The 21,832-nt window shown below is 41.2% G+C and overlaps 1 protein-coding gene across 5 annotated transcripts in view; it reads right to left on the reverse strand.

The window, feature by feature from the left end:
- The window catches only part of TTC28 (tetratricopeptide repeat domain 28), a 1,476,681-nt gene that overhangs the window by 250,967 nt on the left and 1,203,882 nt on the right, over positions 1 to 21,832 (reverse strand). For all 5 annotated transcript variants that reach the window (XM_033956276.1, XM_033956279.1, XM_033956281.1 and 2 more), the window contains 4 exons: positions 19,029 to 20,370; positions 14,955 to 15,478; positions 13,009 to 13,118; positions 3,847 to 3,976 (listed from right to left, as the gene is read on the reverse strand). In XM_033956276.1, coding sequence (XP_033812167.1) covers positions 3,847 to 3,976; positions 13,009 to 13,118; positions 14,955 to 15,478; positions 19,029 to 20,370 — 2,106 coding nt within the window. The remainder of the gene's footprint in view (positions 1 to 3,846; positions 3,977 to 13,008; positions 13,119 to 14,954; positions 15,479 to 19,028; positions 20,371 to 21,832) is intronic.

The following is a 21,832-nucleotide window of genomic DNA, read 5'->3' on the forward strand; positions in this document are numbered from 1 at the left end:
CCCTGGACCAGCAGCGGCAGCAGCAGCCCCGGTTTCATCAAGCAGCCACGGGGCATTTGCTAGGCCGGCCCACTTCGATAATGTGAGGTGGTTCGGCCAAGCAAAAGCCCCGAGGCTGCCTGGCCTGGCGGATGCTGGACAGGGAGCAGGGAAGGGAGAAGGGGTACTACTGGACAGGAAGGAGGTAAAAACAAGGGAGAATGGCTACTGTTGGGCAGGGGGAGCAGGGAAGGGGTGCTGCTGGACAGGGGGGAGAGACAGAAAGAAAGAAAGATAGAGACAGTGGGCAGGGAGAAAGAAAGTCAGACAGACAGGGGGCCAGGGAGAGAAACTGAAAGAAAGACAGACAGGCAGGGGGTAGGGAGAGAGACAGAAAGAAAGACAGACAGGGGGAGAGACAGACAGACAGGGAGCCAGGGAGAGAGACAGAAAGAAAGAAAGAAATGCCTAAGTCTACACATCTATTCTAGCACCCGTTAATGTAACGGGCTAAAAAACTAGTTGTCTTATAATCAAACTTAGTGATAATTATTACAGGGGGCCATTGAATAAGTAGGGGTTTATTTTTTAGCATTTATATAAGTGGTGTACATTCAGGTATTCGAGTAGTTTTCCCTTTTTGATGCTCTGTTACTAGAAAGGAAGCGGGGAAAGGGATTTGATATACCACCTTTCTGTGGTTCCAATCCAAGCAAAGAAATTATGCAGAAACTAGAGCGATGACTTTCTGTATTGCCAGTGTCAAAATGTGGGAGGCTCTGGTGGGCCAATTGCGATTGTGCGTAAACTGGTTTCAGCTTAAGAAGCAGTTGAAAACTCAGCCGTTTGGCACTGCACTTTATTAGTCGGTTTTTGAATTTAAGAATCTGTTGAACCATGTTTGCTGTTGTACTCTTGTGGCTTATCACTTGACAACTGAAGAGATGAAATTGTTCTATTATGTAGATTTTATGATATGGTTTGTTTTTATCTTACACTAAAGATGGCACTGTTTAAATCTGTTTCATTTATGGTTGGGAATCATATAACACAACTCTCCAATACTTTACTCAAGCTCCAAAATATCCAGTGTTCCCCTCCGTAGAATTACAAATTGTTAAACATACACTCAAATATTTCAAATGTAACAAATGTACACCTCCTACACCCTTAGTAGTGTTCAATATCGGTGGGAATACCGGTGTTTTCATTCCTCATTGGCTCACATTCTTTTTTTGCACTTATTTAAGTAAACTTTTTTAAACTTTTTAACTTTTTTTATCGACCGTGCTCTTTTTTAGAAGTTTCCTTGAGATTATTCTATTTAAAAATGTTCAAATAAGTTGTATACTTAGCTTATCATGCTACTGGGTTACATGATCTGACATGTTTCGCAACAATTTGCTTTATCAACGATCCCCCAGAGCCATTGTGTTCACCATCTTACTCAAAGTACTTTGTCTCGAATTAACTCAAAAACCTGTGTGTAAGATGGTGAACACAATGGCTCTGGGGGATCGTTGATAAAGCAAATTGTTGCGAAACATGTCGGATCATGTAACCCAGTAGCATGATAAGCTAAGTATACAACTTATTTGAACATTTTTAAATAGAATAATCTCAAGGAAACTTCTTTTTTTTTTAAATATTCTTTATTCACTTTCAAAATTACATTAAGTGTTAAATATATTAATTCAGATTAACATTAGCTACATCACTTACAAACAATCATTGATATATTACATAAAAACATATCCCTTCCCTTTTCCCACCCCACCCACCCTTATATTCCATTATCATATAAAACATGTAATAATAAAATTCCCACCCCTCCCTACCCCTTAAATCGATAAGTATAAAGGAAACAATTTCAAATGAATCTTTACAATACTTTGTCAATGGTTTCCACACATCCTGAAACTTCTTAAAATATCCCCGTTGCAATGCAATAAACCTTTCCATTTTATAAATATGGCATAAAGAGTTCCACCAGAAGTTATAATTTAATCTCCTCCAATCCTTCCAATTATATGTAATTTGCTGAATGGCAACACCGGTCATTATAAGTAGTAATTTATTATTATTCGCAGAAATCTGACTCTTTGCTCTCATTTCCATACCAAATATCACAGTATCATAGGATAAAGCCACTGGGTTATCTAATAAATGATTAATTTGGTCCCAACTTCTAAAAAGAGCACGGTGGATAAAAAAGTTTAAAAGTTTAAAAAAATTTACTTAAATAAGTGCAAAAAAAAGAATGTGAGCCAATGAGGAATGAAAACACTGGTATTCCCACCGATATTGAACACTACTAAGGGTGTAGGAGGTGTACCTGAGGCCACATTTTGTTACATTTGAAATATTTGAGAGTATGTTTAACAATTTGTAATTCTACGGAGGGGAACACTGGATATTTTGGAGGTTGGGTAAATTATTGGAGAGTTGTTTTTATCTTATGCATGTTTTAATTGATGTAAATGGTATAAAATTTTTTTTTAAATAAATTATATACAGGTACTTATTTTGTACCTAGGGCGGTTAAGTAATTTATCCAGAGTCAGAACAAGCTGCAGTGGGAATCAAATCCATGTCCCCTGCATTAACCTTTAGGCTATGAATACTCCTCCTCATGGTCTGTTTGCTTCATTGGAGGGTTTAGTGACTTGGCCACAATCACAAAAAGCAGCAGTGCCAATGGTTGTCAGCCCAGTGCTTTAACCACTATATTACTCCTCCACTCCTACAAACCAGTTTAAATCCAGCTTAAATGATGTACTAAGGGCCTGATTTTATATAAAGAACCCCCCAAATTGTTACCAACTAGAAGAACGCTTAGCGTGATTCTACAAGGCATGCGGACCATTTATAGAATCACGCTTCATGCCTGTGTGTGTCGCAAAACTTAGGCGCTTCCCTTGAGGCCAGATAAAATCAGGCTAAAATGCTTGTACCTAAGTTGTGCATGGATTGGATGTATTCTATAACAATATGCATAACTTTTAGGAATACCCATGATCCGCCCACATAAGAACAGCCATACTGGGTCAGACTCAGTATCCTGTTTTCAACAGTGGCCAACCCAGGTCCCAAGTACTTGGCAGAAACTCAAAGAGTAGCAACATTCCAGAGCTGAAACTGTGATGTCATAATGCCTTGTTCCACCAATACCTAAGAGCCAAACTCATCAGTGATGTCACACTGGCTTGATTGTCCTATACTTGGCTCACTTAAGAATATAAGAATAGCTATACTGGTTAAGTCCAATGGTCCATCTAGCCCAGAAGCCCATTTTCACGGTGGCCAATCCAGGTCCCAAGTACCTGGCAGAAACTCAAAGAGTAGCAACATTCCAGAGCTGAGACTGTGATGTCATTATACCTAAGAGCCAGCCTCATCAGGGATGTCACAATGGCTTGATTGACCTATACTTGGATCACATAAGAACATAAGATTTGCCATAGAAAATAACACAGGGACAGTTGTCTCCGTCTCCACAGTTAACCACGGAAAACCATCCTCGTATCATTCATTAAGGAGAGAGGGAAGAGTCAGAGTATGAGTGGGAAAAGCCACTGACCCTCAAGCCTTGCTTTGAAGAATGCTGGTGTAGAAGGACTCAGGTTGAGATAGCCACTAAAGAATGAATTTTGTCACCTTGTCATTCTCTAATTGTGAGCCCACCGGGACAGATAGGAAAAATGCTTGAGTACCTGATTGCAAACCACCTTGATAGGCGATATACACATAAATATTTTCATCTTTTAGTAAAATAATGTCAACAGCATGCAAACCCAACTCAGAAAACTCTGAGAGTAACGCTTTTCCAGTTTCCATCGTCTCTCTGCGGCAAACGAGAAAGCTTACCAAGGCTAACCAACACACGCTGCAGGGCCTGGTACGACGATGTTTGCAGATCAAAAAGGGAAAGCTTGTAGTCTGTGCTGAGCTGGATTTCATGCCGAATTGTTTCGAATAACGCTGAGGCCCTGTAAAGCTGCAGGGAAAGAGAAGAATGCACATTATTACATTTCCCGGATGACATTCTGTCTCACCCAGGCAACAAAAACATCACAGTAATTCCATTACAACCAAGTCGATGTATAGGGCTGGAATACCGGCTCTCGCCCCTTTACTCGTATGGAATAATCTCCCGCGGTCTCCTACGTGAGATGGAAATTGCTGATCCAATTTAAATCAGCCCTAAAAGGATATTTTTTTTAAAACTGGCTTTCGAGAGCTTGGAATTAAGGACCTGATGGTGATTTACTGGTAATTTGTGTGGGGTTTTTTCGATCATGCTTAGGTGTGGGTTTTACCTCCCTGGCTTCTGCTTTCTTTGACTGCTTGTGCTGGTTTCCTGTGATATTAACGCAGTTTTTTTCCATTTCAAAAAGATAAGGAAAGAACAAAGCTTGGGACATAAGAAGTCTATGCACAGCCCAAGACGCAGTCACCATAAACCGGCTTCTTAAATTTGGGAAATGAAGACTTAAGTTGTAAATTGGGGGTGGGGGTGGGGAAGGAATAAAAAGAAAAAAAAAAAAAAGAGAAAATTTGGTCCTAGTTCTATTTGTACTGGAATCTGGATGAGCAGCAAAGACATGGGGAAGAATCCGGTGTTTCTTAGTTACCAAATGTAAGAAATTAGGTTTTCTTAGGCCTCCACGACTGGTGCCTTTATGCATTTCTTCCACCCCCAATTCAGCTAGTATCAGATATTAAACTCTTAGGTGTAATTCTTGATAAAGCGACACAAATGAGTTCCTTAATTCAAAAAAGGTTTCTTTAAACTCAAGATGATACGGTCCCTTGCGTCAATTCTAGACGCAAACCCCCCTCTTTTACTAAGGTGCGCTCACCGAGTAGCGCGCTAAATGCTAACGCGTCCATAGACTTAGCGTTTAGCGCGCGAATAGGTTAGCGCACCTTAGTAAAAGAGGGCCAAAATCTCTTAACATCCTCTTTCATTCCTTGGCCATCTCCACCCTAGACTACTGTAATTCCCTTTACTATGGAATCCCATCTCCAACTTACTGACAACAACGAGCGACTTTCAATCATTTCGCAAAGACATTAAAACCCTGCTTTTCAAAAAATCTATCCAGCTGTCTTAACTCTTCCCCCTGCCCCCCCCTTCCCTTGTAAATTCTTCCCCAAAATCTCTTCCTCTTTTGCTACTTCATTCTCCACAATGTCCCATCCATGTAAACAACTCCCTAAATTGCAATTCTCCAGGAAATGTATACAAATCCCTAAATTATAATTCTCCTGGACTTGTCCAGTTATCATTTTTTTTTTTTTTCTTTCTTTTGCAATTCAAAAATCCTAAATTGTATTCTCCTTGGAAATGTCCAGCTAGATTATTTTGTAAACCGCCTAGAACTGCAAGGTACGGGCGGAATAGAAGTCATTAATGTAATATAATGTAATCCCCCCCCCCAAAGAGACTAGGAGATTACAAATTATTCAAAATGCTGCCGTAAAAATTATTTTCAATGCAAAGAAGTTTGACCGAGTCACGCCTCTTTTGAAAAAGGCCCACTGGTTGCCCATCTCACATTTAAAATTCTATTTTTTGTGTTCAACGTTCAGGCCAATCACTCCCCTTCATTTATCGAAAGACTTCTGATCCCGTACGAAACCTCGCGTACTTTACGATCATCTCAGCAGCATCTTCTTAATGGTTCCCATCTGTTCGTCAGTTATTTTATGGCACAACTCGCAAAACCATTTATTATGTAGGCGCTCCCACTCTATGGAATGCCCTCCCCTTAGCATTAAGACTGGACACCAATTCTAATCATTTAAAAACTAACCTTAAAACTGGTTCCCACTAGAATCCAGAATCATATTCAAATTCGCCTGTTTTTGCTACAAAACAATATTTGGTTTATCCCCAAGCTACATCACCCCTCACTTCACCCTTAACCACAACTATAAGAACTCCCAAAAAATTCAACTCTTCGCCTTCCCCTCCCTAAAACTATGCCACTCAAAAAAATTCCTTGACAAAACCTACGCCTTCCAAGCCGCCAAACTAGCCCAAATGGTCCTCAAGGCCTACAACTACCTCGACTTTAGAAAACTACTCAAAACTCACCTATTCCGAGACCAAGACCCCTAATGCCCCTTTTCAATCCTCCCCCCGCTCTGATCCACTCCCCTCCCCCTTCTCCCTCCTCTCCTCCCCACTCCTCTCCTTGCTGTTCGCAACTCTATGACTCAATTCGATATGTAACCATTTGTAACTACTCTCGCTTTGCTGTCTGCAACACTACGATCAACTTGATATGTACCCACTTGTAATCTCTGTCTAACTTATGTGAACCGCCTAGAACTCTTCGGGGTATGGCGGTATACAAAAATAAAGTTATTATTATTCTTATTATTATAAAACCTTTCTCCTTAAGGATGCTTTTGAAATTTATTAAAAAATTTATATACCGCATACAACTATGCGGTTTCCATATGGCATACATAGAATCTGGTTTCCCTTCGATTATCACATATCACAAAGACGTGTCAAGACAACATCATTAATCTTCCCTGTTATAATAGGGATGGAGCACAAACTCAATCAGTTCAAAAGTACAAACAAGCTTTAGATCATGCATCTATGTCAGAAAAATTCTAGAAGGCAATTATCAACTGAAATACATCTTAGCATAAGAAGGCATTGAGTTTTCAGCATTTTCTTAAAATTCATCCTCCCCATACACAACCGCAGGCCTTCCATAGTTCTACGCCAGCCACAGATATCACTGATGCTCCGATCCTAGCGTGCAAAGTCGACATTCTACCCTCCAAACTTAATTTCATCTCATTTACGTCTCTAAGCTCTCTTCTGGGTTTAAAGATCTGGAAGAATTCTTGTAAGATCTTTGGGGAAGCAGGATATAATGTCTGATGTATAATCTCAACAATCTTAAACCGCATTCTTTTTGTTGCATAGGTAACCAGTGTAGTTTCTTCAACACAGGAGTCATACGGGTACTCCTAGGAGCGCCTGTGATTAATCTTGCAGCGGAGTTGAAAAGCATTTGCAAAGCCCTCGACTTCCCTTTCACAACTCCCAGGTATAGTGAATTACAATAATCCACTCTACTCAGGATCAGCGTCTAAACCATTACCTTTTCAGTTTTTTAATTTTATAAATTGTAAACCCTCCTCTTTTTCCCTCTTGTGCCATGTCGTGACAATTCAAATTCACATATACACGTCCTTTGCCTTGTTTTTAATTATTTTGGATTGTTTTAAAAATTGGTTTATATTGTAAACCGCTTTGGTATTAAAGCGGTATATTATATTTTCCTTTCTTCAAATCTGTTGTAAACCGTGCCGAGCTCTATCTTTGTAGAGAAGGGGCGGTATATAAGCTTACGGTCTAGTTTAGTTTATCAAACCATAATAAACTTGAAACTTGTGGTTGTCTGGGTCTGGCCACATCTGAATAAGTTGAACCGATGTATAATGCACCAGGATGGGTGGTCAGAAATCCTGGACTATCCCAGCATCTCCAGCCATATGATGGCTCCGGGATATTCAGCTTTATGGCACTGCCGTGTAATTCTATAGACAACCCTTTCCCACATGCAAAATAGGCTTAACATAAGGAAAAGCATTTCTAAAATTAACTCCTATGCCTTTACGCCAAATTAATGCATTTTCATGGGTACTGACTGCTTAATGCTGGGTGGTAGTGGTAGCTTTAATTAGACTAATTAACGGGTTAAGACGCACGTCCCTTCAGGCTATCCAAAAATAAATGCACAAGGAAAATATTATGAATGGGATTCACATTTGCTGGAGAAAAACTGCAAAATCACTTTTAATTAGGGCTTCTGTTCTTCGGCGTTTATAAGCTGTAAATGCAGGTGTGTTGTTTCCAGATAATTTAGGGTTCTATAGGAGAACAAAAAAAACCAGTGCTTTGGTGCCACAGACGATATTGTTTGGTGTCTTATCTGGTGGAATCAAATATGAACGTCTATACCTTTTAACATAACATAAACATTTATCTATGAATTGCAATACCTTTCAGTTCAATGCGATGCACAAAAATTAAAGGCTGAAACATTATCGGAGAAATACACATGCATAATAAACAGATTCATAAAAACATATTAATCCACAATAAATTTTGCGTACAAATGAGTTTAAAATTTTTTTTTTAAATGCATACAAGATACAAAATTAATTACTTAAGGATGAAACTCAGAATCCCAATGAGCGGCCTGATATGAAAGTTGCTGACTTGCGTGTTTTTTTATGTAAACAACCTTTAACAGAAGGGGAAAAAAAATTGCGTGAGGTAAGCTGCAATGAGGCAAACAAAAACAGAAGTTGTTAGAACAAAAAAAAAAAAGACGCCAAAGTGAATGGAGGATATAGTCCAGTAGTCTCAAACTCAAACCCTTTGGATTTGTAGGTCCTCGGAGGGCCGCAGAAAAAATAGTTAATGCCTTATTAAAGAAATGGCAACTCCACAATCTTGTTACTTAGATATTTTCAGTAAAAACCAGATACCAAAATCCACAGAGAAAACAAAAAGAAAATAAAGAAAGCAAAGAAAACGAGTGATCAAGAGGACCGGAAGGGGTATCAGACAACCCGGCACACAAAGATTGAGTGCTGGGGGCAATTCCTCATTTAACCCCACGGACCCTCCACCACCTAATTATATATTTTTTTGTAATAAGTTTTGCTTGACTGTGTTGCTCATTTCTTAATACTTATTGTGACTATTGTATTGCTACATTGTGTAACAAGTAACTATTACTTAGCTTTAGCCTGCTGATAAAAAATCTTTCCCCTGAACGCCTAAAGCTAAGTAATAGTTACTTGTTACACAATGTAGCAATACAATAGTCACAATAAGTATTAAGAAATGAGCAACACAGTCAAGCAAAACTTATTACAAAAAAATATATAATTAGGTGGTGGAGGGTCCGTGGGGTTAAATGAGGAATTGCCCCCAGCACTCAATCTTTGTGTGCCGGGTTGTCTGATACCCCTTCCGGTCCTCTTGATCACTCGTTTTCTTTGCTTTCTTTATTTTCTTTTTGTTTTCTCTGTGGATTTTGGTATCTGGTTTTTATTAAAGAAATGACAATTGTGCATGAGGTAAAACTCTTCATAAATCTTTCCTTTTGGCTAAGTCTTAATAATAATAATATTATTGGGGTCCTTTTATCAAGGCGGGGTAGGGGGTTTAACACGCGGAATACCACGCATTAAACCACTTGCCGCGCTAGTCACTAACGCCTCCATTGACGAGGCATTAGTTTTTTTGGCTTGCCGCAGGGGTTAGCGATGAAATGCCCAACGCGCTAACCCCCATAGCGCGCCTTGATAAAAGGAGCCCATGGTCATTTATAGCTAAAGAGACATATGACCAAGAAACTGTTTTATTTTACTTTTGGATTATGATAAACATACCGAGGGCCTCAAAATAGTACTTAACATAAGAATAGCCTTACTGGGTCAGACCAATGGTCCATCAAGCCCAGAAGCCCATTCTCATGGTGGCCAATCCAGGTCACTAGTACCTGGCAAGATTCCATACAGAATCTCAAAGAATAGCAAGATTACGGAATCCCAAAGAGTAACAAAAGATTCTAGAACTCCAGACAGTAGCAACATTCCATGCTAACGATCCAGGGCAAGCAGTGGTTTCCCCCATGTCTTTCTCAATAACAGACTATGGGCTTTTCCTCCAGGAACTTGTCCAAACCTTTCTTTATATCAGCTATGCTTATTAAAGAAATGACAATTTTGCATGAGGTAAAGCGCTTTGTAGTTTATAAATCTTTCCTTTTGGCTAAGTCTTAATAATAATATTGTCATTTATAGCTAAAGAAACATATAATCAAGAAAGTGTTTTATTTTAAACCTACCGAGGGCCTCAAAATAGTACCTTCATTATTCTTTTAAACTTTGTTAACTGGCTCGAGTCCTTGCTAGAATGATCCAGTATATAAAATGCAAGTTAGATTAGATTAGAATAATATGAGTATATAACTCAGGTATATCCTCTCGTATGTGGACTGTTTGGCTCTCATTCATTCCCACACTAACTCCTCCTCTTCAATAAAAAAAAAACCCAAACATGGTACAGTCAGGAACTCTCTTTCCTCCGCTGTCAGCTACGCTCCTCTGAAAGACTCTGGAGACGCAAGCGCTCCCCATCCACACTAAAGAAATACAAAGAACAAGCTACCTTTTATATGAAATCATTACAGGCAGCCAAGAAAAAATACTCTTCAGCGCTATATTCTATTGTTCGTTCACCCGGCCCTAACTCAAACCAACCTATAGTGCAAGCCCTTGCTGAACATTTTGACCAAAAGATCAAAGGTGTACGAACACCACTTGTTAGCACTTCAGTGTCTAAAACACCTATTTCTCCTCTACCCAAATATTCACTTTCCTTCAGTTCTTTTTCTGACTTTTGTCTGCCTACACTTGATGAGCTGAAGGCTATAACCCTGTGTCTAAACCCAAGGAATAACTCTAGGAAATTTGCCTCTTAAAAATCATTTCAATATCTTCGGTCCATTTCTACTTGACATGTTCAATAAAAGCCTCTCTACCGGTTACATACCGCCTTCTTGGAAAAATCTGCTCTTGCATTTCCAAAGCTCAAACAAATAAAGATATCCGAAAACCAAATCACTAATTACCGTCCTATTGCTAACTTGCCTTGTTTAGTTAAAATAATCAAAAAACTGGTCTTCAATCAACTGTCCAATTTTGGTGAGAAAACGAATGCTCTGCACCCCTATTGAACAGGTTTCCGAAAAAATCACTCTACTGAACTCTCTCATCGGTCTAACAACCTCAATCCACTACTTTAAAGACCATTGAAAATCCCCAATTCTGATTTCCTTAGACCTTACATCTGCCTTTGACACAATTGATCATTCCCTACTCCTTACACGATTAGAATCTATCAGTATCTCTGGTATAGTTCTGCAATGGTTCTCTTCCTACTTTCAGGACCGAAACTATAAAGTTAATTTCAATGACTCTATTTCCTCCACTATTTACCAAAGCTATGGAGTCCCCCCAGACTCAATTCTTTCTCCCCTTCTCTTTAATATATTCTTTACCCCATTACTTACTTTGGCCCAATCTATAGGTTTCATTGTATTTACATATGCCGATGATATCCAACTACTCCACCCCCTAAATCCTACATCACTTGATGAAATAACTGAAATCAATCAAAAACTCAATAAAATCAGCTTCTGGCTTCGGCATAACAAACTTTCATTGAACATCCTTAAAACTAGTTGTGTCCTTTCTTCGCTCTCTCCAGATGAACATCTATGTCTACCCATTTGTATTGATTCTTCCCCAATTCAAATGGACAGTAAAGTCAAATTTCTCGGAGTCATTCTAGATAAGGACCTCGCCTTTCATCAACAAATTAGTGCAGTTATGCAGAAATGTTTTCATAAGCTTAGGCTCATCCGCTCTATCTCTTCTTTTCTTGAACCCACTCTATCAATATCCTGATTCACTCTCTTGTAATCATAGTCAACCATAGACTACTGCAATGCTCTTTATCAAGTATACTCCAGAAAGAAATCCGCCGTTTACAACTATTGCAAAACACTGCTCTCAAATTAATCAATCATGCAAAAAAATTTGACCATGTCACTCCTCTCTTCCGCAAAGCACATTGGCTACCCTTCACTCATCGCCTCACCTATAAAATACTCCTCCTCACCTTTAAAACTTAAAACTATAACCAACTGGTGTTCATAGATACATTTTTGATCCCATACTCATCATCCAAGGTCCTCCGATCTAACAATCAAAACCTACTTTCCATACCATCAATACGCGACCTGTTTTTTCAGTCACCGTCCCCTCTCTGTGAAATTCCCTCCCATTAGATCTCCTATTAGAGAACTCTCTTGAAAAATTTAAAGCCAAACTTAAAACTTTTCTCTTTAAAGACGCCTTTACTCTCTAGTACCAGATTTCGCTTCTCAAACCTTTAACTCTTGTGAAGCCTTGAAACACCAAATGCTTCTTCTGAAGCAATCCCCATCCTAATGTTTTACCACTCCCCATTTACCTTCCTTTTTTTACAAATTTTACTTCGATGTATTTTAAAAAACATTTCCCTCCCCAACTTCCCTTTTGTTCCATGTACGTCAACGTGAATCCATCTAGTATTTTTAATATTTGATAAAATATTGCTTTTATTTACCTATTTTAATTGTTTTCTTCACTCTTTTGATATTGTACACCGTTTAGACACTTGTTTTGATAGACGGTATATCAAAAATAAAGAAACTTGACTAATTGGAGGCATTGTTTCGTGATGATGTTTCATGATATTATTGGTCATCTTGAAAGAGACAGGAAATTGCATCAGAGAGAGGCGGGATGCAGCAGAGGGAAGACCCAGGGCTGGCCAAAAGCAGTGTGCTGTGCATGCTGTTGCTATTGGCAAGCATGGTAATGCTTAAAGGGCCATGGGGTAAGGAGGGAAAGAGGAGAGGGGGGTAAGGAGGGAGAGAGGAGAGGGGGCAATGCCGAACTAGAGGCTATAGAGAAATGTTGGACCAAGAGAGATGAGAGAGAAAGCTTTGGACCAGATGAAGCACTGGTGGTGAGCTCAGGGGCCAGAGATTTTGGCGCCCTGTGTTAGAACCTCACCTGGTCAGGTGGTTGAGCTGGCCTTGTGCTTAACATGCAATGTCTGGGGATGCACACATGGCTGTGTCACCAAGCAATGTACGCCTCCTACTGAATACGATCAGTTGTGTGCACTGCATGGCACTCTTAGGCACATCCACTAATGCTAGCCTTTGATCCGTCATACGTAGCTATGCTTAACTCTTGGTGCACTAATGCAGCTTTACACTAATATTCTATAATGGCTGAAGCGTGCCCTTAAGCCATTACAGACCTGGCGCTAAGCATGCCCCTTTGAGGCCCCTACAAGGAGGAGCCAATTTATAGACTTACCATCTTATCATTTATTTTCAGGTTGCTGCTAATTCTTACCTGATGCTGGGACTCTTCCAGGTTCCCACTAGCCCAAAGGGAAAGCCCCAGACGATGCCTAATTTTAGCTTCATCTTCTCTGCGGCACAACTGTTCTGCCAATCGCAAACCTTGGATGCAGAGAAAAAGAAAAAGGTTCATAGTAGCCTGAAAAAACAACATCTTAAATTGTATTGTGCTATACTTTAAAGGTTAGACTAAAAATGACCAATGCCTCCCCTGTAGGATTTCAAAAGTTCTAAGTAAGGTTGAGCTTATTTAGACCCCTGGTCTAGTGGAACATATGCATTAAAACTATTAGCGTACCTTAGTAAAAGCACCCCTCAGGCTGTAAGCTTTCCAGGGACAGGGATCCTACATTACCTGAATGTAATGTGCCTTGAGCAAATCCTGAAAAAAGCCTAAACTAAATCCAAAATCCCTTCCCCTTGTAGGTACTATTCTTAGAAGGCAATTTTCATACTCCTTGCAAGGCTTGCGGACCTGGAGCCTTGCAAGACAATTTTCAAGACAAAGCATTATTTGAAAATCCTAAGACGTACTGTTGCCATGGAGATTCTGTATCATACAAAGTGCATGAGATAAAGGAAGAATGAAAATTTCTCAATGAAATCTCCGAGCATACGCAATTCAAGGATCTGGCCCTTTCCATGCGGGGAACAGTATGTACCGAATTCTCTCTAATAATAGTCCGCCTTTAATAATGGCTCACCCCTCTGTTTCAGCATCAAAAAAATCCTGAAAATTTCATCTTAAAACCAAAATTAGATTCCTCCAATAACAGCCCCCCCCCACCTCCCTCCCCGAATTCAAAGCAACCAGCACTGCTATCTTCCACCTTCTATCCCCTACAATGGCTGGATCCCTCTTCTTACCTTTTACTCACAGTTCTAACATAGGTCATTGCAAGGCCTGGGTTTCAGCAAGCACAAGTGCTCAAAGCCCTGCGTCAGCCAAGTGTCATAACTGTGAGGAGAGGTAAGGAGAGAGATCCGGTGATCTTTGGGGGGAAGTAAGGAGTGGAGGAGAGCAATGCTGGTCACCGTGGAGGAACAGGGTGGAGGAGAGAAATTTTGCCTCCATTAATAGCACTACCCTAGGCTTCAGAAAACTCATACTTTTTAATAATAGACTAGAGAGAATGCAGTATGTTGTTCACAGTCTGTATACTTTTACCCAGTGGCGTAGCGAGGGTGATAGGCGCCCGGGGGGTGGTGGTTCCCCTCCCCCACCCTCTTCTCCGCCCCCACCCACTCCTTCCCCACCCCCTTCCGCCATGCGCCTCCCTTCCCTTGTACCTCGTTAACGTTCACAGGACCAGGAAGTGATGTCAGAGGAAGAGCCGACACTGGCACGAGCAGCTGGTTGGGGTCGTTGCTCGTGCCGCAAACGTTAACGAGGTAGGGGGAAGGGAAACAACATGTGCGCGTGGTAGTGTGGGGGGGGGACAGAAAGGAGGGGGGACAGAGAGAGGAACCAGGGGGGGGGGACGGACAGAGAGGAGGACGGGTGCTGGCGCCACCATTAAGGTGGCGCCCGAGGTGGACCCCCCACCCCTCTTACTACACCACTGCTTTTACCCACAAAGAAAGGTTGGCAATTTTCTAAGAGGCTCTTTTGCACCCCCTTGTGTCCAGAAGTAAAAGTGTACGTTTTTGTGAGTAAGATCAGTATTAAAAGGGCAATTCTACAGTGTACCTGGTTTATAGAGTAGTTGCGTCTCTGGTGTAAATAATTGGCAATTACGTACATAGGTGCTAGGTGTTATCCTATAAACAGTTCACCTGAATCCCCTACCCCCAGATTCTATATACAGTATGGCACCCAGATACCACAAGTTGTTTTCAAGACTTAGCATAGAAATCAAATTTTTCACCCCCTCAAAAAAGGATATCATAGGGAAAAAAAACCCATAATAACGAAAAGGCGTGAGTGCATAAACTTACCTTCCTGCAGGTACATTACTGCCTGAGAGTAGTTTTGCAAGGCATGATGTGTCCTTCCTAAGCTGCTGTAGGCTATAGTTTTGCCCACCAAGTCATTCATTTGCGCTGCAATGCTGAGGTGTTGCTCCTGGTAAACCACAGCCCTCTCAAAGGTACCCAGCGACTCGTAAGTAAGTCCAAGGTTCCCATATGCTCGGCCTTGGTACGTCGGATTGTTTGTTTCTTCCGCTATCTGCAGGTCAAGCTGATGGTACTGTAAGGCGGTGTCATATTCGCCCATTTGCTGGTAGACTTTCCCAAGGCCGCAAGCGGCATCGCTTTCAAGTATCCGGTCTTTCATTTCTCTAGCGATATTTAGCTGGCGTTCAAGGCAGGATATGGCTTGCTCGGAATTTCCTAGTTGGCTGTGTAAACCTCCCAGCTCTCCATAGGCTTGGGCTTTGTTGGATGCCTCTCCTAATTCGTGGGCCACCACAAGCCTCTTCTCAAAACATACAAGCGCTTGTTGCAAATTTCCCATTGCCCTACAAAAAATTAAAGGAGTCGTTAGCATTTCCGTGCACATTTTAAATGTGTCTTCCCAGTTATATAGGACCAAATGCCTGTCCAAAAACCTGCATTTAAACATCCATATTGCATGGACATCCAAATCCTTATTTTATAAAGCCATGATCATATTTATTCTTGCCAAATATCAGTTTGGCCACTGCGTTTTGAATAAGTTACAGCCTTTTCAAGTCACACTTACTTAAGCTAATATAAAGGGAATTAATAATCCAAACGAGCCAGTATAATCGCCTGAACCAAAACAACCAAATGTTATAGGTGAAACAAACGAAGGACCCTTCTCAACATCCGAAGACCGAAGAAACATTTTTTTCGTTATACTATTGATTTGACTTGATAAAGAAAGGGAAGAGTCCAAGAAAACCCCCTCCCCCCAGGATTTTTGATGAAAATTCAGGGCTCCTTTTACGAAGGCGTGCTAGACGTTTTAGCACGCGCTAAACGCTAACACGTCCATTATAGTCCAGTGCTTAGCGCGCGCTAATATGGCTAGCGCGCCTTAGTAAAAAGGACGCGTCAATCTTCAGGCCGCCGCCAGAATTTAACCGCAGCGAAGGCGGCAAATGGTCTAATTTGGGCCAAACCATCAAAGTTTCATCTTAAGGTACTTAGGGCTCCTTTTACGAAGGCACATTAGGGCCTTAACGCGCGGAACAGCGCGCGCTAGCCGCTACCGCCTCCTCTTGAGCAGGCGGTAGTTTTTCAGCTAGTGCGTGCGCTAAAAACGCTAACGCACCTTTGTAAAAGGAGCCCTTACTTTCATTTGCACTGAAAAAGCCTAAGTTAATTGGTTTTAATGGGTTAAATGGTATGACATACCATTAAAAACCCATAAAAATACCAATTAAGGTTGCGCGCGTAATACCGTGTGGCGCCTAGCGACGCCTAAATCAAAGGTGCCCTGCAACTCCTGATGCCTACCTGAAAAGTAGGCGTGGTCATGGAGGAAGAGAATAGGCGGGGTTGACCTAAGCATTGTTATGCATCTGAGGTGGTCACCGGTTAAATAGGCCTAACATACTGGCACTTCCTTTAGGACACCTAGGGCTAGATTCATGAACCTGCTCAATCCGGACCGATCCGTGCCCAATCCGAGCAGATCCGATGGATTCCCCAAACTAAAATATGCAGATGGGGGGGGGCGAACAGAGGAACGCCTCCATCTGCCTGTCCGGATCGCTCTATAGCGATACCAGCGCATGTGCCGGACCTCCAGGCCCAACAGAGATTTTTTTTTTTTTTTTCCTTTTTTTAACTTTGGAGCCCGTGGTTTGAACCCGCTTAAGCCCGCCGGTTAAAACCACGGGCTTGCACTGCGGGGAAGGGTGGGACAGTCGGGGCAGGCAGGAGAAGAGCATCGAGGCGGAAGGCAGGAGGGATTTGGGGCAGCAGAGAGCAGGGCTTCGGAGAGTCGGAAAGACGTTTTTGACTGGTCCCCAGCAGTCGCTTCTTGGGGTGGTCGGCCAGCCCAGTTGGTTTGGAAAATTTGGTTGGTGAATCGCGTCCCTGTCTACTTTGCACGCATTTCTCCTCATTTGCATGCACGGATTGGAAGCGGATCGCAGGAGAGGTTAGTGAATGGGGCCCGAAGGAAATCTGGTCGCAAACCGACCAGTACACGATCGGTTTGCTTTGTGAATCTAGCCCCTAGCGATGCCGAAGTCTGCTTGGATGCCACTAGGCGTTATTCTATAAAGGACGTCTAACAGTTGACTGACAATCGTGCGGAGCGCTGCTTACAACTTAGGCGCAGAATTAGGCCCTACGATTATAGAAAACCAACTGAATGCAGTTACAGGCATAATGCAAATTATTGCCAATCAGCATTAATTAAAGTCAATTATTGAATGACGCTAATAAGCAACTAATTTAACAATTTATAACCTGAAACAAGATGCATTTATAAGGCTTTTAAAAATCTGTGATGGGTTATGATGTTATCAGAATTTGACAGTATTGTTTTATTATCTTTATGTTTTGAAAAATTAGATCTTTTTCTTTTTTTTTTTTACAAAACCGCAAAAGTGGTTTTTAGCGCCAGCTGGCGCGTTGAATGATCCGCACTGCTCCTGATAATCACAGGAACTTTATGAGTGTTGGGAGCAGCACAGAACATTCAGTGTGCCGGCCGGCACTAAAAGCCGCTCTTGCGGTTTTGTAAAAGAGGGGGTTGGGGTTAATATGTTTTTAAGACAAAAAACTCTAATCAACCGGCGTTCATAGACAAACTTTTGATCCCATACTCATCATCAAGGGACCTCCGATCAAATAATCAAAATTTACCCTCTATACCGTCAATACAGGAATTGTTCCACGACACTACTCGCAAATCCATCTTCTCAGTTACCGCCCCCCTCTTCTGGAATGCCCTTCCACTAGACATTCAATTGGAGAACTCCCTCGGAAAACTTAAAACCTTCCTCTTTAAAGATGCTTTCACTCTTTAGCATCAGCCTCTGCCTTTTAATTCCTTGATTCATGTGTAGCTTTGAAACATCTAATACTTCTTCTGAAGTGATCCCCCTTCCTAATGTCCTTACCACTCCTCATTTACCGTCCTTTTTTTATTCATTTTACTTCGATGGATTTTAAACAACCTCTCCCTCCCTTACTTTCCTTCCGTTTCATGTACGTTAATCTGAATTTGTCCAATATTTTTAATATTTGATACATTATTGTTTTTATTTACTTATTTTAATTGTTTCTTATAATTTTTTATAATGTACGCCATCTAGGCATGTATTTTTATAGACGGTATATCAAAAATAAAGAAACTTGAAACTTGATACACCACCTAGAAGGCTGATTGGGCGATATATATTATATTATATGTATTATATATATATATTATATAATATGTATTATATTATATGTATTATATATATATATATATATATTATATGTATATTTTGATGGAGTTTATGAATTGCACCTGTTTGTTCACCTATGTTCAAGTGTTTTCTTTTGTATCCTACCTAGGATTTTGGTTATGAGGGATATGAATGACCCTGGTACTTTAGATAGATTGTGAGCCCACCGGGACAGATAGGGATAATGTCTGAGTGCCTGATTGTTAACCGCTTAGATAATTTTGATAGGCACCTATAAGTGGCATATAAATACCTTAAATAAATAAAGTCAGAGCAGATGCAAAGTGCATTTTAGCTTGTATCCTTTACCACAAAAGCCTTCTTTGGTACATCCAACAGAGGGAAAATACAGAAGGTTAATGATGGAGCTCATACGAAGATAATAACGTGCCACTTAATTCCGGTCCTCGAGGTTTTCAGGATATCTACAACGAATTATGCATGAGAAAGGCAGTGCATGCAAATCTCTCTCGTGCATATTCATTGGGGATATCCTGAAAACCTGGCCTGTTCATGAACCTCAAGGGACTGGAATTGCATAGCCCTACCAAAGAACATTTCACCGTTATATAAAATATTTGTTATTATTTTACAATCACATACAGAAAGTCATATCTTGATTCTTAATATTTGTTACCTGTGTCCATTGCCAAGGCCGCGGTAAGCCTTCGCCTGATCCTGAATGCGATTTAAACTCTGGGCTACCGATAAATACTGCTCATAGTACTTTATGGCTTCTTCGTAATCGCCCAGCGCCTCGTAGCAGTCTCCCAAATTCCCATACGCTCGTCCCCTGTCCAGCACAGATTCGTTGCCACTCAGCTGCTGTAGCATGGCCAGCTGCTGTTCAAAGTAGCCAATCGCTTCCTCCATTACATTCATGTTCATCTTGGTAATGCCCATGTTACCGTAGACTTGGGCTTCTATACTGGGATCTTTCAGCCGTTGCCCAAGTTCTAACTGCTCCTCGTAACACTTAAACGCCATTGTGTACTTTTCAAGGGACATGTACACAGCAGCGAGATGGCCATGGGCTCTGCATTCACCCGATACGTCACTTAATTCTTGGTAGACCTCAAGTTCCTGTGTGTGGTATCCCAAAGCTTTGTCGTATTTTTGTATCATCCTATACGCCGTTCCTAATGCAGCGTAAGCAGAGGCTTCTAGTCTTCTGTCTTTCACCTGATGGGCTAGGCTCAATTGCTGTTCATAAAATTTTATTGCACCGTTTACATCTTTTTTACATACAAAAATATCACCAAGGTTCCCAAGGGCTCGGAATTTCGCTTGAAAGTTGTTCAAAGACTGGGCCAGGGAGAGCAGATATTTCTGGCATTCTTCGGCTTTGCTGTAGTTCATTAAAGCCTTAAATGCTAGACCAAGATTGCAGTAAGCCTTGGCTTGGCTCAGCTTGTCGTGTAGGTCCTTAGCCAGTGCGAGATCTTGCTCGTAGAACTTGACGGCCTCGTGATAGTTTCCAATGGAATAATGGGCATATCCGAGGTTGTGACATACTTTCCCTTCCCCCTCCATATCTTGAAGCTCTGGAGATAAGCGCAGATACTGCTCGTAATAGGGTACAGCCGGCAAATACTCGCCTCGAGAACAATGAAAGTTTCCTAAATTGCTAAGTGCGCGAGCTTCACTCTGTATATCCCGTAGTTCTCGGGCAATGTTAAGGTGGTTTTGGTAGTGTTGCAGTGCTCTGTCGTGGGCACCTAAGGCCTGATATGCCACAGCTAAGTTCCCATGTGTGGATGCTTGAGAAGCCCGATCATTGACTTCCATTGAAATCTGAAGTTCTTGTCGGTGGTATTTAACGGCTTGGTCATATATACCAAGGGCATTGTAAGCATTTCCCATGTTGCCATAGGCTCTACCTTGTGCAGCATAATCATTCAGCTCCTGAGCAATTGACAGATGTGTTTTATGTAATTTGAGTGCAGAGTCATAGTCGCCTTTCATCTGGTGAATTATTCCTAGCAAAGAAACATAAAAAAGAGGTCTCAGTTAATATGTTTTGAAACAACTTTACCAAAGAAAGAGTTGTCCTTGTTCTCTTAAGCTACCTGTTTCAGAGGAAGCCACCTTTGAAATATTTTCCATGAGATGCGAAATGCCATTATTATACCTATCCTGTCCATCTTACCTCCTTTTTCAGTTGCTCCGAGATACATTCACAATTTTCGAGGAGAACGGTTACCCCCGTAAAGCTACAATGTAATATTGTCTGCTAAGTGAATCTCTTTCAATTGAAAGGAAGCTCTGGAATGATAGGGCATAGGATGAAGTTAAGAGGTGATAGGCTCCGGAGTAAACTAAGGAAATACTTTTTTTTACAGAAAGGGGTGGTAGATACGTGGAATAATCTCGAAGAAGAGGTGGTGGAGACAGAGACTGTGTCTGAATTCAAGAAAGTGTGGGATAGTCACGTGGGATCTCTTGGAGAGAGAAGGAGATAATGGTTACTGCGGATGAGCAGAATGGATGAGCCATTTGTCCTTTATCGGCCATCATGCTTCTATAACCATAATGCTCTATGAACTCACGATGCAGGTGTTAATAGCTTTAGCTCATAACAATAATGCTCTGACCTCACAATGAAGGTGTAAAGAGCCTTAGCCTATAGGGAGAGGAGGAGATAGTGGATGCTGCAGATGGGCAGACTGGATGAACCATTTGGCTTTTATCTGCCATCATGTTTCTATAGCCATAAAACTCTATGACCCCACAATGCAGATGTAAAGAGCCTTAGCCAATAGGAAGAGGAGATGCAAATGTTACGAGCCTTAGCCAATAGGGAGAGGAGGAGATAGTAGATATGCTGTGGATGGGCCATTTGGCCTTTATCTGCCATCATGCTTCTATAACCATAAAGCTCTATGACCTCACAAAGCAGGTGTAAAGAGCATTAGCCTATAGGAAGAGGAGATGCAAATGTTAAGAGCCTTAGCCAATAGGGAGAGGAGGAGATAGTGGATGCTGCAGATGAGCAGACTGGATGGGCCATTTGGCCTTTATCTGCCATCATGTTTCTATGTTAGTAGTGTGGCGCAGTGGATAAAGCTGAAGCCTTAGCACCCTGAGGTCATGGGTTCAAACCCACCCTGCTCCATGTGACCCTGTGCAAGTCCCTTAATCCCCCCATTGCTCCAGGTACATTAGACAGATTGTGAGTCTACCAGGACTGAGGGAAAGATGCTAGAGTACCTGAATAAATTCATATAAACCATTCTTAGCTCCCTGGGGGAGAACAGTATAAAAAATTGAACTGAATGAATTAATGAATGAATCTGGGAGGTATGTTAAGAAAAAGGGGAAGACAAAGGAAAAGAGTGCTCGACTGATACTTTTAACCTTCTTTTGACCTTAAAGCTTGCATTGCAGCCATTTTAACAAAAGCAAATCAAATGTAAAATTTATTGTACTCTTTGTCGTGTT

This window comes from Geotrypetes seraphini, chromosome 8 (assembly GCF_902459505.1).
Source record: "Geotrypetes seraphini chromosome 8, aGeoSer1.1, whole genome shotgun sequence".
Classification (NCBI taxonomy): domain Eukaryota; kingdom Metazoa; phylum Chordata; class Amphibia; order Gymnophiona; family Dermophiidae; genus Geotrypetes; species Geotrypetes seraphini.